Source organism: Phyllopteryx taeniolatus, chromosome 1 (genome assembly GCF_024500385.1).
Source record: "Phyllopteryx taeniolatus isolate TA_2022b chromosome 1, UOR_Ptae_1.2, whole genome shotgun sequence".
Lineage (NCBI taxonomy): Eukaryota > Metazoa > Chordata > Actinopteri > Syngnathiformes > Syngnathidae > Phyllopteryx > Phyllopteryx taeniolatus.
Window position 1 is genome coordinate 13,776,091 of NC_084502.1, and position 15,541 is coordinate 13,791,631.

Below are 15,541 nucleotides of genomic sequence, written 5' to 3' on the forward strand. Positions count from 1 at the left end.
AACTCTCTGCGAGTCGGCGAGTTGGGAGGAAGTCTTCTTTGGTACTTCCGCATTTGAACGCGCGAGGAGCTTGGTGGCCGTGGGAGAGGGTCGTCAGGAAGCATGCAAAATACCAAGAGGTCAGGGCTCAAAGCTGGGCTGCAATTCTTTGTGTTTCTGAGGGATACCGACCGTGCAACCATTGTGGTTAGATCCGAACTGAAAGACATTTACAACACCGAGTTCAAAGCAAGGTGAGGGCAACGATGTTGTGTCGATCACTCGTCACAACGCTAACCGGACCGTGTTCATTTTCAACATTTGTATTTTTATTTTTGAATACTTTTCAGGAATCAAGACACCAAAGTGCCAAACTTTAGCACGGTCCTCTTCGCCCTCAAACAGTCGAAGAAAATACACGTGGGAAGACACAAAATTCGCGTCCTGGTATGGCTATGCACTCTTGTTTTTCGCCTGAACTTCCATCGTTTTCGTGTCCCGATTCAAATGATCCATAGTCCACACGATAGTGTGTATAAACGCATGTCGTCACAATCTCGATTGTAAAATTGAGTTGGTGGGAAAGGTCTCTGATGAGGTTGAGGTAAATGCATTAAGATCAGAAGGTTCCAATGTTTGGACGCAAAGTTGGAAACAGCGTAGTTCACCATGTCTCGGTAATTCGGTGATTCACAGAGAAATTGAACAGGATAGGCGTGACAGACAGTTTTTTTGCTCGTGATCCGAACCCAACAGTGACGCTGTGCACAGGTCAGCGAGATTTTGGTGGACCAGTGGCACGTGACCAGGAGATCCCAGCCACAGGTGGTCCTAAATGTTGAGGAACATCCAGCTCCAGATCAGCCGCCGCGTTCTGCAATGGAAGAAAATAAGAAAGCGGCCAGAGACCTTACAAAATTGCTGAAGAATAAGAGGTAAAAGGAACCTAGTGTGCGCTCTAAAATATACATGCCACAAGATTGCTGTGTGCACCGTTTGTCTGCTCTTCTCTTTCCCCTTGCGCCAGTTTCATATCCCATAAATCTCAGATCTGTGTGGTAAAGCGGGTCGAATTTAGCTGTAGGAATGTATGAACAGTGTCACCACAATATAACGAAGAAGGAGAAAAGCAGGATTTTACCATATAAAGAAACCAGTGGTTAACCTGACTTTCGTGACTAATGCATTGCCATGCTATTTAAAGTCTAGATTTGTCGGCCAGCCAGACGTCGAGATATTTGTACGTTTCGACAAACTCAAGGAGTACCGTCAAGAGTGGAAATAAGGGTATAGAGGCATCTAAACTCACAGGCGGTACCTCTATCTCCTCAAAGGGTACTAATTGGGCCTGTCAATTTTTGGATAACCTGAAATCAACACTCAAATAAGTTCATGTGTCGTCGTGCGTGTCAAATAGTGCTTGGCTGCCGTTCTTTTGTTTCCAGCAGGGACACACCTGCTAATTGACAGATATAGCCATGAGTCACGACTATGACATCATTACGGGAGTGGCGCTTACATTTGTTTTATTTCACACCCAAACTGTGAAATTCCCTTGTTTATTAGCACCCAAAAATATAGTTTCATATGGGTCATGTGAGGACATTGCCCTCATGAAACTGTATTTGTATTTATTCTTTTTTTGTCTATTGACATTTTTTTTTGTAGGAATGTTGTGGAGATGATTTTGAATATTGAAGATTGCTTTTAAGTAATTAATCACTCGAGTTATTGCAAATGGTGACTTTTCAGTATTTCTGTGGACATCAGAATCAACTTTATTGGCCAAGTGTGTTACAAGACACACGAGGAATTTGTCTCGAGTAACTGAAGCCACTCTAGTACGACAACAAACGGCTACTATGACAAAATCTACATTTTGGACATAAAAAAACAAGTCTATATTTTGAAAGCAAATATTGTGTCTAGAGAATAGTTTTCTTCATATGTTCATCTGGATGAGTAACACATAAAACATGACCAAAAGTAGAGCAGGAAATGCCATCAGTGCAGTGAGCTCCAGTGAGTGTCATTCTTCTTCTCTATCAATTTAAGAGCGCTATTTTTGGCAAGATATCTTGACTAAACTCAAGTTTTGAAAGAGAAAGTTTTACTTACTTCCACTCTGTGCCCAATGATTCTGTATAACATGACCAATACTTTGCTGCTTTTTTTTTTTTAAACACCCAAAGGTCTACCTTAATTTCCAATAAATGTAAGATTGTCATCAGCTCAGACCCCGATTTCCAAAATGGATTACTTCTCTTGGATGTGGAAACGGAGCAGGTATTCATTTTTTTATTTTTATTTTTTTCCTTCAATGAAATTGTATGCAGGTCTGTGGCAAAAGAAAATAATATTCGAATGTGTTTTCATTCCTTTCCCTCTTTTTTAACAGCATGTTGTTAATATAAATGTGGAAAACACTGGAACTGAAACAGTGCTTTTTACCTACTACACTGCACTGCACAAGCTTAGCTGCTTCACACTAAAGGATGAGCACAAGGTGACCCGAAAGAACCCACTTTCACTCAAACCAGGTAGTAAAGAGGCCTTTTAATTTTCAATCTATTTACCAGACTTAACATGGGGACACCTGCTCAAGCTCATGAATTCCCAAAATCCACCTATGCGTTGCAACGTAATATTCAGTTGACAAGAAGTGTCTTTTAATATTATAGTATGTTCATTATAATAGTTTGTCATGATATGAAATTGCACTGCACTGCGCCACGCTGGCGCACGTTTCCATTTTTTTTTTGGTTCGTTTAATATTTCTCTCATAGATCTTATTGGACAGCGCAGGTGTCCCTCGTGTTATTGGCTGATGATTGCATTTATTGTTATTTTCCCCGTAACCAAGTATATGTGTGATGTTTCAGGCAATCGCTATGTAATCCAGGTTCACTACCAGCTTGAGAGCGCCGGTTGCTATCCAGTGACGTTGACCTTTGAATTTCAGCAGAATTCCTCCTCTTCTCCATTCTATATCGTGCGCGATATTCGGGTTCATTATTTAAACTCGCTGGGAATGGAGCTGAAACCGATTGCTCCGTTCAAACGCTCCCGTCCTGCTCCTGTGCGGCAGTGTTCGTTGGACTTAAAAGTTGTGGAGGGAGTGCCACCTGATGGGTAAGTTCACACGCTACACTACAATTGCAAAGTTGGGGGGGGCGGACTTTATCATGCATATTGCAATTTACAAAAGTTAACTGAAAATCGTCAAAATATAGCCATAGAGCAGGGAACTTAAATTGTGGTTAAAAAGCACCACTTTTAACATACATTTTGGCGCACTGAGCTCCGTTTGCGCACACTAAGGACTCGACATACGGGCATGTGACAAAAAATTAGAATATCGAGGGGAAGTCCATTTATTTCAAGAATTTCTTTCAAAAAGTGAAAGTTGCATGTTATATGAGTTCACCACACACAATGAAATACTTCAAGCCTTTATTTGTTTCAATTGAGATGATTATGGTAGAAAGCCAAAAAATAAACATCCAGTATTTCACAAAATTAGAATATTTCATGTGACAAACAAAAAAGGATCGTGAACACAGCAATAGTGGCCTTCTGCAAGGTTTATTAAAGTACTTTGTTGGGCGTCCTTTTGCATGAACTACAGCATCAAGGCGGCTTGGCATGGAGGCGATGAGCCTTTGGCGCAGTGCAGCTGTTGTTATTGTAGCCCAAGTTGCTTCAGATCGTCTGCATTTCGGGGTTTCTGTTCCCTCGTCTTCCTCTTGACTACTACTCCATCACATACACTGTTCATTTCCCAAAAAAATTAATTTCTCCACATTGCACAGTGTAAAAACTATTTCAGTACTGCCCTTTTAAATTAATCCCTCACAAATGTTTGGATTAGTTGACATTGCCTTTAAGATAACTCCATGCACCCATGTGATATTTTGTCTCATTGTGTTCCCTTTCCTTTTCTCAGGCTGTCAATGGTGGCGCTAAAAAGTGAAACCCCACTTTATTCTTATCTGACGCCAAAAGATTTAACCCAGCGCGTTCTGCTACTCAACGAGGACCCGCCCAGAGATAAAAGGTTTTTTAAAAGCTTGATAATAACATACAGTGGATATAAAAAGTCTACACACTGCTGTCAAATGCCAGGTTATTTAAAAAAAAGAAATTATAAATTATTTGGAGGGGGGGGGGTACACACGCTCCTAAACTGTAACTGGGGATGATGATCTGTTCAGAATGAACCAATCACATTCAAACTTCCGCTAAATGAGAGTCCGCACACACCTGCCACTGTTTAAGTCCCTACTATTGACACCAAATACAGTTGGTGTTTTGTCGTGTATTCTGTGAAAAATGTTGGGTACCCGTTTCTCCAATACCGACTGGCAGACGAGCATCCGTGTCGTCGAGCAATGACTCAATGTATTAACTGTTACTGTTAAAGGTTCACGTGTCCCGAGCTTGGAATCTGCAGCTGTTTCGGGTCCTGTAGAAGACTACGGAGCTTCTTATTATCCTCTTCTTTCTCTCCTTGTCTGCGTTTCCACCGGTGATGCCGTCAAATCCTGTGCGAGTGGGTCATGAATGGTTTGCCTTCCGTAACCTCTGGTCCTGCAAACAAACAAATCCTCTCCAAAAACACATGCGCAGACCTCCTTTGCCTTTTACAACCTTAAACAGCGGAATGTTCATTGATCAATAAAACCTGCGACGGTCCCTGACTTGCATCAATCAATAAATCAATCCTCTTCATGCACGAGTAACTGAATGCAGTATATGGCTTCCATTTAACATTAGAAATATCAAACAGAAACAAACAAAAACAACAACAAAAAAATCACATCTAAAAGTTGTTTTGCTTTCTAATAGAATCCTGAAAGTTTTCTGGCTAACATTGATTTCTGTTTGGAACTGTTCATAATTCATTCCATGTTGCCCACGGCCCCAGTTCCAGCTGAAGAAAAACAGCCACAAAACATGATGATGCCACCATCATGCTTTCCCAAATTCCCATATTACCCACATTTGTCACCCACATTTCACATTTTGACCTGTTCAAATACCCACATTCTACCTTGTTTCCACATATCTTGGTCCAGTCAAACCATTCCAACTACAGAATGGTTTCCACAATCGACACTGTGCATCACTGAAATAACGGCGTGAATCGGATTAAGAAATGTCGAGCGATTCGCACCGTTCCAGCTCATTCAAACCAACCCATTTCTCAAATTTCACAATATTTCAAAATAACAGCCTGAAATACATTTTTTTGCTATAACTTCCTTATTTCTCAACAGATTTGCACCGTTCCTACTTCTGTGTGTTCAGCTCATCATTCAATACGATTCAAGTAACTTCCACATTATTTCCACCAGCATTTCAGCGTTCACACGCAACTTTCTAGTAAGGTTTTCACACTTGTGCAACCACATCGTTTATTTTTTTTTCAATTGTGCTGTACAGGTTATAGGTCGCATTAATGGTGGCAAAAGTTTCGACACGATTTATCTTGGTCTTTATATTTGATTTTGAATATAACCAAAACCTGGCATTTGAACAGTGGTGTGGAGACTTAACATGCATTATACAGCATCCAAGCTTAGGTTCCACATTAATGTTTTCCTTCCATTTGTTTTTTTAAGTCGGGTGCTGGCCAGTCCTTTAAGTTATGAGAACTACTCTCAGAAGTTCCATGAGTTGTTGTATTTGGAGGAGCATCAGATGCAAGTGGACATCATGCAATACTTCATACCCAACAATGACAATGACTACGCTTGCATGGAAAAAGATCCAAGCAACAAGAAACTGCTCATTCTCAAGGTTGACTTATTTACTCGCTATGTTCTTTGAGCAACTTCCAAAGATTATTGAGGTTTCTCTTGTTGTGGGCAAAAAACAAAACTTGTTGTGGTCTGATTTCAAGTTTAAATGAAAAACACTTTTTTGTTTTACCATTATAGCCTCGTTACACAATTTCTAAATGATACCGATGTTAAAATAATAATAATAATAATAATTAAAACATTAAACGGGTGAGTAAGGAAGAAGTTCAGCTGAGTATGTATCATCTCATTGTCAATCAAGTTCTGGATTCTTATTCTCTGTTTTTTCTTTCAATTTTGGCTCAGGTTGTGCGTCATTTTCTGTTGCTATTAGAAAAGCATGCTATACCCATCGTCATCCAAATACAACTTGCGAAATATGTTATTGTTTGCTATTTCACCTCCCAGTTACCCGGTCTGTCTGAGAACCGCCCATCGGTGCTACGTGGAGATAGGCTGCTGGTTTACCAGAAGGGAGAACGACGACACAAGTACTCCGGTTATGTCCACAGAGTAGAACGGGACTCTGTCAAACTGGGCTTTAACTCAGAGTAAGAGGCTTCATTTAAGTCTGTGACCGGCCCGGAAGGTCAGTGTCAAGAGTTTCACGTGCCTTTGTGAATGTGCCCGTAGATTCGTAAATCATTTTGTTGATGGCATGAAGTTCAACGTGGAATTCACCTTCAACCGCCTGGTTTTGCGTCTGCAGCACAGAGCGGTGGAATTTGCGACCAAGTTTAAACTGGAAAACGTTTTGTTCCCGCCAGACAGCCTCTCCTCAAAGCAAATATCGAACATTTGCCAACTCAGGTGAGGCACACAAAATTCCAAATAAGCCACTCTTTGTTTTTATTGGTTGACAGAAACACAAAGTATGGAGTCGCTGCCACATATATATGTACACACATACATATACTCGTCACTGTCTTTGCTGAGGCGTGTGACTGTGGTGTCGTTTGCGAACTTCAGGCGTTTGACAGCCGAGCGTGTTGAGGTGCAGCGGTTCGTGTAGAGAGAGAGAGAGAGAAGAGCAGCAGCGAGAGGATGCATCCTTGCTGGTGGTGCGTGTAGATGAGGTGGCGTCCCCCAGCCTCACCTGTTGTGTTCTTCCCATCAGGAAGCTGCAGGTGGCAGGTGTGGTGTTGAGCTGGAGAAGCTCGAGGGAGATGGTGTTGAACGCAGCGCAGGCGACTTCATGACCACAGATGTCAGGGCAACAGGTCTGTGGTCAATCAGTCCTGAAATTGCAATTTTCTTGGAGACTGGGGTGATGGTGGAGCGTTTGAGGCAGGATGGGAAATCAGAGTTCCAAGACCTGCCCGAAAACCGTAACAAGCTTATCTGTGCAGACTTTCAAGGAGGGCCTGTCGCTTTATTGATCATTTGTTGTATAAAGACACATTTCACGTCCTGTTTGTGAATGGTCAATGCAGAAGTGGGGGGGGGGGGGTCAGAGGTCAGAGGTGTGATGGTGGTCGTCGGTGGTGTGGGGTGTGAAAGTGTCCTTTTCAAACATGCAGTAGAAGGTGTTCAAGTCGTCAGCCAGTCCTTTGTTGTTGTTTTGCTTGTAGCTGGTTGCCGATCGTCATCCTCGCTAAACTGACGCAGAGTCGTTCGCAGCAAACGGGTTTCCGAGCTTTTCTGCATAATTTCTCTTTCTTTTGTCAGCTGGTTTCTGACCTGATTGTACAGGGCTCTGTCCCCACTCCAATTGGTGGCCTCTTTAGCCTGTTGGAGTTGGCAAAGTTCGGCAGTGAACCGCTGCTTGTTTTGATTGAAAATGGAAAATGCCTTTAGTGGTCCACACACGTCTTCACAGAAGCTGATGTAGGATTTAATAGCAGGCTTCACACGATCGGGATTTTTGGGGCCGATCAACGAGTTGAAAAAACCGATAACCGATCACGATCCGATCACAAGATGGAGGAATGTGTCTATTTAAATGACCTGTTCATTTACTGTATATACTTGTGTACTTAATTGCTCCAAAAAAATACATTTACAATTAATAATAATGTATCTTTGTTCATCTGTCTGCCAGTGAGGCAGAGTGACAGACAGAACAAATGATAAATGGTCTTCTATTAGATGGCAGGAAGGACATTCAGTCATTAATGTATCCACTTTTTGTGACATTTTTGTTTGTTGGTGTACGGTGAGATTTTTCAACTGTAAAATATGTTCCTTGGCTCCATAACGGTTGGAAATCACTGCTCTGGTCTGATCGTGGATTCTAATCAGTCAGGTCAAACCAACATTACATGACCGAAATAATGGCCGCTAACTTACTGTCATTCAATTACTTTATTTTTAACGAAATGACTTCATCCAATCCGAAACGTTCGAGCATGATTCGACAGAACGGCAGCGTGTTTACGTCCGACCGCTTGCTAGGCTACAGAACGTTTTGTCGCCTGCTTGCGATTCGTATTCAGAGTACGGGAACACACCTCAAGCAAGCCTTAAACGAATGTTCTCTCCTGTCCTGAGCACCGGTGACCACCAACACACGTTTTCCCCCATTTTGTCCTTATAATACAAAGTCGGCTCGCTCCGCTCTTGTCGTCGCCACGGTAACGAGTGTATCCGGTCGCATTTGAGTTGACGAGATAAAGCCCAATGATCGTAAATAACGGGAGATTGTATTACAGTAGTCTGACATAGTGCCATCGTGAAAGAGCAAATTTGTTTTGTAGTCTGATCCGTGTATTACGTGTTGTCTGTTCCACACCGCCGTCGTTTTTTTTTTTTTTTTAAATAACTTTATTGGACGTCAGATCAATGACGTCATCGATCGGATCGCCGAATTATGACATTAAAGCCGATCAGGATAAAATGCTAAATATCGGCCGATACCGATCAGCCCGATAAAATCGGTGTAAAGTCTATTTAATAGTGTTCGTATATTCATCCAGCTGCCAGTTAAAGTTTCAAAGACACTCCAATCCAGTCTAAGCAGTCATGAAGTTCTGTCGTAGCTTCATTGGTCCACTTCTTCACTGTTCTCACAACAGGTTTCGCACATTTAAGTTTGTGCCTGTATGTTGCCATTAAATGAATTTAGCTGCACGGGGAATAAATAGCACAGTACGAGTCCTTCAGCGTGTTAGAGCAGCGGTTTAGAATGTAAATGCAAAGTATTTACTGGTCTTTTGTGAGATGAATCTCATCCATTTTGTTGGGTAGAGAGCGTATATTTGCGAGGTGAAGTGACGGAGGCGGCATTCGAAATCCTTAGCTGGCGTCAAATGTATGCCCCAAATTGGTGCACGGTTAACGCAGATTGCAGTTAGCAGGCGAAAGCGCGTCAGAAGAAAATCGGCCCGACTTATAACGAATCCAACCGTGATTTTGCATGTACGCTGAACTTGAGCGCAGAGTAAGAACATCTCTACGCTTTTATTAGTGAATGAAGTCCATTATTTCCACAGAGCAGAGAGAATACAGTTTGGTTGAACATTTTCACAAAGGGAAGTCTGTTTCCTGCCAACATACTGCGCCTGCGAACTTAACGCCGTGGATGTCTTCTCCTACGTGTGTGTGAATTAGTTTCTATGACAGACAGCTGGAGAAAAACCCCGAGCAGAGCAAAGCTGTGCGTCATATTGTAGCCGGCACCTCCAAGCCCGCTCCATACTTGGTTTTCGGTCCACCGGGCACAGGTAACTCAACATGGTGCTGTTCATGTGGTTGTACTAAGCAAGCCCTCGCTCAAGATTCTTCTTTATCCTTTCAGGCAAAACGTTCACTTTGGTGGAGGCTATCAAACAGATCGACAAGACCCAGAAAGACTGCCACATTCTTGCCTGCGCTCCCTCCAACAGTGCTACGGATCTCCTGTGCACGAGGATTCTGAAGGGCCACGGGAATAAGGGCAAGGTGTACCGCATGTACGCCAGCAGCCATGACCCACAGTGTGTGTCTGAGGAGCTGAAGGTCAGTTGAAGGCACGGTGTGTTTCAAGTTCCTGAAGTGAACTCAAAAGTACAGTAGTACCTTTATTGACCCGTGCCCCAACTGAACAAGCCATCACTTGGTGGATTATTTTACTGGCTTACGCCAAAACTCACACCCAGACGTTTGCTGTCAGACTAACCGGCCAAGTTGGGGCTATTCTGCCTCTTGATATCACTCGCTAGGTCACACCCCTTAAATGTACATTACTACAGTTGTCCCAAGGTGGGATAGCTGCAAGCGCGCCCTTCCCGACGCAAGGTGGGTCGGCTGAAGCGCTTTCACTCGCCCGGCAGACCAATGCTAATGAAACTATTTACCAAAAAAACACGTTTTTTTTCATCATTGGAGATTTCCATGATGCGGGACTGTAATGTCTTGACAAATGAGCGGCCTCTAGTGGACATCCGAATGAAGTGTCACATAAAGGACGACAACGTACTGCAGTCAGGATTGCTGCGCTGTGCCGAGCTTTTCTTTGTATGTTTTGACCTCGGTGCGTTCTTCCATTCCCGTCCAGTCTTAATGATGTTTGTGTTCACGTTCCTTTTGGTGACCTCACAGGCATGCTCGAACCTGGTTGGGGACGGTTATATATTCCCTCCCAAAGAGGAACTGATGGGGTATCGAATCCTGGTCACCACTCTGTTCACCGCTGGAAGGTAGTGTCAAACACGTTTTTTTATTTTAGTGCATTACACTAATATACCGTGTGTGCATTCAGTTCAAAATATGCCTGCACTGGACACTTCATTAGGTACACTAGTGGGGTCGTCATCATACTTAATGCAAAGATTGATAAGCTAATACTCTATATTACATTTTACTCAGTATTATGTAAAAAAAAAAAAAAAAGTATGTAACATTAGTGCAGTGTGAGGAGATAGTTGTGCCTAATAAAGAACACATTTTTTTTTTTACAATTGAAAATAGTTCCCAGTTGTTTTAAATAAAAGGTCTCTGACATTCTTTGGGGAAAATATGCAAAGGATAAAGAATCACAGCAATTTGTATGCAAAGCAATTGAAAAGTCAGTTTTCCATGTCTCATTTAAAGTTTCAAATAGTGGTTGACAGGAAGGACCTCCGGTACTACATTTTATTGATATTTGAAATACTATATGTTATCTGATTATTATTTCGTGTTAACATATCAAGAAACAAACAAATTCTTAAATGAAAACCTCTCTGACAAAATTGATCCAAATTGACATGACTCGACTTTGTTTTAATCATGTAAAGCACATTGGGCTACCTTGTGTATTAAATGTGCTTTCTAAATAAAGCTGCCTTGCCCTGCCTTCAGTCACCTTTTTGTGGCACACAAAACCGTGCACCTTTCCCATGTTGTCGTTGTCGTTTTTAGCTGGAAACGTGTTTACAATATGTAGGAAGCTGTAAATCGTATCAATTAAGGGGATAGCTTGAAACGAGTATTACTGTGATTGTGACAGCAGTACTTGACTGATGTCATCGAGGGGGGAAAAGCCTGACTTTTTGATCCAGCTCTTGTCTGGATCTCATTAGCTTAGATAAAGCCAGTGAGTCGTGTTCTCCTGTCAACTGTCTACTTTCTGGTCTCTGCAGGCTGGTCACAGGAAACCTCCCCATGGGTCATTTCACTCACATTTTTGTGGATGAGGCTGGACATGCTACGGAGAGTGAATGTTTAATCCCATTGGCTGGTAAAAAAGGAAAAAAAAGAAACCTCGTCGAAAAGGACTTTGAACTGAATGTGTTTGGTTGAGCTGTGCTTGCGTTAAAGGGCTGCTCGATCCCGAGGCTGGCCAGGTGGTTCTGGCTGGAGACCACAAGCAGCTGGGACCCATTGTCGCATCACCTCTTGCGCTGAAATATGAACTGGGTAAGTAGAGTCCTCATACAAGCCTACTTGTTTATGCAATACACGCAAGTAGGGCCGAAACTAATGATTATTTTAATAATCAATTGTGTAGATTAGGTTTTCGATGAATCGGATTGCTTCTTGTTTTGTTTATTATTTTCATCCCGCTATTGAAAAAAACGGGACATTATTTCAAATTGACAGTGCAGAAAATGCACAAACATAAATTGATTATGATTCAGTTACTGGTTTGGCCGGTAACATGTCAGAAAATATGCAGAAATCTAGATAGTTTTCCAAAGTAAATGTTTTTTTTTTTTTTTTTTTTGCAAATTTCTTATTTTGATGAAGCACAAAGATACTATAGATAGATATTTTACTATTCTAATACATATCATTAAAATGCAATGTTTTAATATTGCAGTAGATATAATCAAAAATATAATGATTAAAATTTACAGTTGAGGCTGAAATTCTGAAGATTTGGAGTGAAACAAGGTCTCTAAATGACTAATCGACTATCAAAAATGATGATCTATTAATTTGATAATTGATCCGTTGTCGAATATATTCGTTGCACCTCTCCATGCAAGCTTACAGTCTTTTTTTTTTTGCAGGCATTTCCCTCTTGGAGCGACTGATGAACATTTCCTCCTCAGTGTACCAGAAGGACGGTGTGCTCAACGACCTCTTTGTCACCAAACTGCTACGCAATTACAGGTGTTGTTCAGGTAGATATCACATGTGTATTTGTTTATCCTCAACACATCCACTTTTGTCCTCCTCGTAAGGTCCCACCCTGCCATTCTGAAGGTTCCCAATGAGCTGTTCTATGGCGGAGAGCTCCAGGTGTGCGCTGACGAAATGAAACGCAACTCCTTCTGCAAATGGGAACACCTCGAACGACCGGTAACGTTTCCCTCTCGATTGCTCACTTCATTTCTCTCATTTTACTTAGTATGCCGATAACAATTTCTGTATAAAAACGTCCCAGATCTGGATCAATTAAATAGCCCAATTGAAAATCTTAAAATTTCGCTTTACAAAGTGTCATTTGTTGAACGAAAAGAATAACCAATAGAAACCCAAATCAGTAATCCATTGACAACATGATTCAGAATCGTACTCAGATTATTATGAGAACGTTTCAGTTTTCCAAATTTTGCATTTTCTGTCAGTTCAACAAATGTTAACCGGTTTTTAAAAATCTAAATGCAGTGGACTGGCCCATACTCGTGGTTCAGCACCTAGCGGAATCACCTATTTGTGGATTATTATTTTTTTCTTCTCTTTCAAAAGGTTTCAGATTTTTTGTTTAAAAAATTGTCTCTCTTCTTTTTGGGGGGGGGGGAACCAACCCAGAAATGCTTATTGATAGTTCATCCCCACTTATTCAAGAATTTTGTGGGGGTTTTAAAAATAAAAATGAATGTAATTATAATAACTGTCAATTTTTTAATCATTAACTTAGAATTGTATGGCTGCAACGCGTTCCAAAAAAGCTGGGACAGGGTCATGTTTACCACTGTGTTACATCACCTTTTCTTTTAACAACATTCAATAAACGTTTGGGAACTGAGGACACTTAATTGTTGAAGCTTTGTAGGTGAAATTATTTCCCATTGTTGCTTGATTTACATCTTCACCTGTTCAACGGTCCGGGGTCTCCGTTGTCGTATTTTACACTTCATAATGTGCCGCACATTTTCAATGGGAGACAGGTCTGGACTGCAGGCAGGCCAGTCTAGTACCCGCACTCTTTTACTACGAAGCCACGCTGTTGTAGCACGTGCAGAATGTGGTTTGGCATTGTGTTGCTGAAATAAGCAGGGGGGTGGGGTCACCCGAGGGATGTTCCAAACAGGTGTTTGATGAGCATTCCTCAACTTTCTCAGCCTTTTTTGCCACCTGTCCCGGCTTTTTTGGAACGTGTTGCAGCCATAAAATTCTAAGTTCATGATTATTTGCTTAAAACAATAAGGTTTATCAGTTTGAACATTAAATATCGTCTTTGTAGTGTATTCAATTAAATATCAGTTGAACGTGATTTGCTAATCATTGTATTCTGTTTTTATTTGTTTAACACAACGTCCCAATTTCATTGGAATTGGTGTTGTACATAGGTATAGGGGAAAATGAAAAATCCATCTCGAGGTTATGAAAAAGCTGTACACTTTCATTCCAATATGCCACCACCACCTAGAGGTTATGAAAAAGTTGTAGCCTCCACTTTCATTCCAATATGACAGACAGGGTACATATGACTCCTTATATGTTCAGTTGTGGTCATAAGGTTACATATCCTGGCAGAATTTGTGAATTCTTTTTTTTTTTTTTTTGACTGATGACTGAACAACAACCATCATTCATTTCTTTATGGTTATGTTTTTTTTTTTAATGATAATGCTTTTCTGAATTGCTTAACAGTTTAATTTGAATCCCATTAAAATGCAATAAAATATGTTTCGCCTGGCCCTTCATGTTTTCTTTAAAGAATTGTACACATCTTACAAATTCTGCCTGGGTAATCAAACATATGAGCACAACTGTGTGTTTTCTTATTTACTAAATCAAAGTAGGGCTGTGAATTTCAAAATAAGAGCAAGTAAAGTATGACATGTTCAAATAAAGTGCTTAACTTCAGAATAATTCTTTGGGGGAAAAAAAAAAAAAAAAAAAATACAGATAATACTGGACTTCATGTTTTGATCATATGGGTAGAATCAAAATCATGCATTGTAAAAATGCATTATACATAGGTTAAAGGGTTTTCCAGAATTTTGAGGTCATCTTTGGGGGTGCGCATTATACACGTGAAATTACGGTACATGTGTAATTTGTCGTAGGACTTCCCAGTGATTTTCCACGGGGTGACGGGTGTGGACGAGCGCGAGGCCAACAGCCCATCCTTCTTCAACAGAGCAGAGGTGCAGGTCCTGATGGACTATGTCAAGAAACTGCTGCTGACAGGTCGCAAAAAGGGCCAGAGCGCCATCTCTCCCAAAGACATCGGCATCATCGCCCCCTACAGGAAACAAGTAAGAATTGTGTCGTTGCGTTCTGTACTGTGAACCCAATATATCATCCTTTTTCTGTAAGTGAGATGTCCTGTTTCGTTGGCGGTGGTAGAATCTACCCCTTCAACCTCCAAAGCAAAACTTGAAAGAATGCGGTTACAATTTTTCTGTCATCGCTCACATTTATTACTGTGTGTAAATGCCAAAGATGAGACTTAATAGCGTTTGTGTGACGTGCGACTGTGCATACCGGTATTTGTTTGCCTGTGTGTTTTTTGCCAGTGTGTTGATTAGGCTATTATGCTAGCTAATACCATTGATGAGTCTCATCTGACGGTGGTCTGTTTGTGTTGAACAATGAACTACTGAATACAGTCGTTTATTTAACATGGGACTGAAAAATTTAAGGGGGTCAGAAAACTTTCCGTACCCACTCTGTTTAATTGGTGTTATGGTTCTAAGGCAGTCCTTGGGAGAAAGAAAATCCTGTAACAGGCCCCAGGACCAATTAAGTTTTCAAACAAAACCCTATACTACATTTATGAAGAGGTTGCGTACAAATGATTTTTCAAAAGATGACTTAACCTATTGTGTGAACAGTATTACAATGTTATATCGCCAGGTCAAATATTATCCAAAGCATTAGACAGAAGGCGGTATTCTGTATCTGATATCGCTTAATTGACTTGAAACGACTGACTTTACATACTAAACTACAAACCAATAATTCAGACTTAGGCTACTTAAACGTTTTAATGTTTACATTTGGGTATTTTCTTTAACAGGTACAGAAAATCCGTCAGGCCCGCAATAGGCTTGGGAAAGAGTTCCCACTTTTGGAAATGAATGCCTTGAAGGTAATTAAGCAGCAAAGGTAACTTTCTTTTTGTTCGTAAAATGTAGCCGATTTTTCAATTGATGCTTCCTATTTGCGGTACACTGGGA

At 41.1% G+C, this 15,541-nt stretch overlaps 1 protein-coding gene across 2 annotated transcripts in view; it reads left to right on the forward strand.

Annotated features, from left to right (window-relative positions):
- LOC133478096 (putative helicase mov-10-B.1) overlaps positions 1-15,541 on the forward strand; it is a 17,484-nt gene continuing 1,943 nt past the window's right edge. The window contains exons 1-19 of one of the 2 annotated variants that reach the window (XR_009788575.1): positions 1-233; positions 330-426; positions 751-914; positions 2,172-2,265; positions 2,378-2,519; positions 2,862-3,111; positions 3,926-4,036; positions 5,604-5,781; positions 6,192-6,334; positions 6,417-6,593; positions 9,333-9,445; positions 9,520-9,719; positions 10,302-10,399; positions 11,324-11,421; positions 11,502-11,600; positions 12,197-12,299; positions 12,371-12,488; positions 14,426-14,617; positions 15,382-15,470. Coding sequence is in view for 1 of the 2 variants with exons in the window: in XM_061773694.1 (XP_061629678.1) it covers positions 103-233; positions 330-426; positions 751-914; positions 2,172-2,265; positions 2,378-2,519; positions 2,862-3,111; positions 3,926-4,036; positions 5,604-5,781; positions 6,192-6,334; positions 6,417-6,593; positions 9,333-9,445; positions 9,520-9,719; positions 10,302-10,399; positions 11,324-11,421; positions 11,502-11,600; positions 12,197-12,299; positions 12,371-12,488; positions 14,426-14,617; positions 15,382-15,453 (2,580 nt within the window). In the remaining variant the exon portion in view is untranslated. The remainder of the gene's footprint in view (positions 234-329; positions 427-750; positions 915-2,171; positions 2,266-2,377; positions 2,520-2,861; positions 3,112-3,925; positions 4,037-5,603; positions 5,782-6,191; positions 6,335-6,416; positions 6,594-9,332; positions 9,446-9,519; positions 9,720-10,301; positions 10,400-11,323; positions 11,422-11,501; positions 11,601-12,196; positions 12,300-12,370; positions 12,489-14,425; positions 14,618-15,381; positions 15,471-15,541) is intronic. The other variant, XM_061773694.1, reaches the window with a different exon arrangement.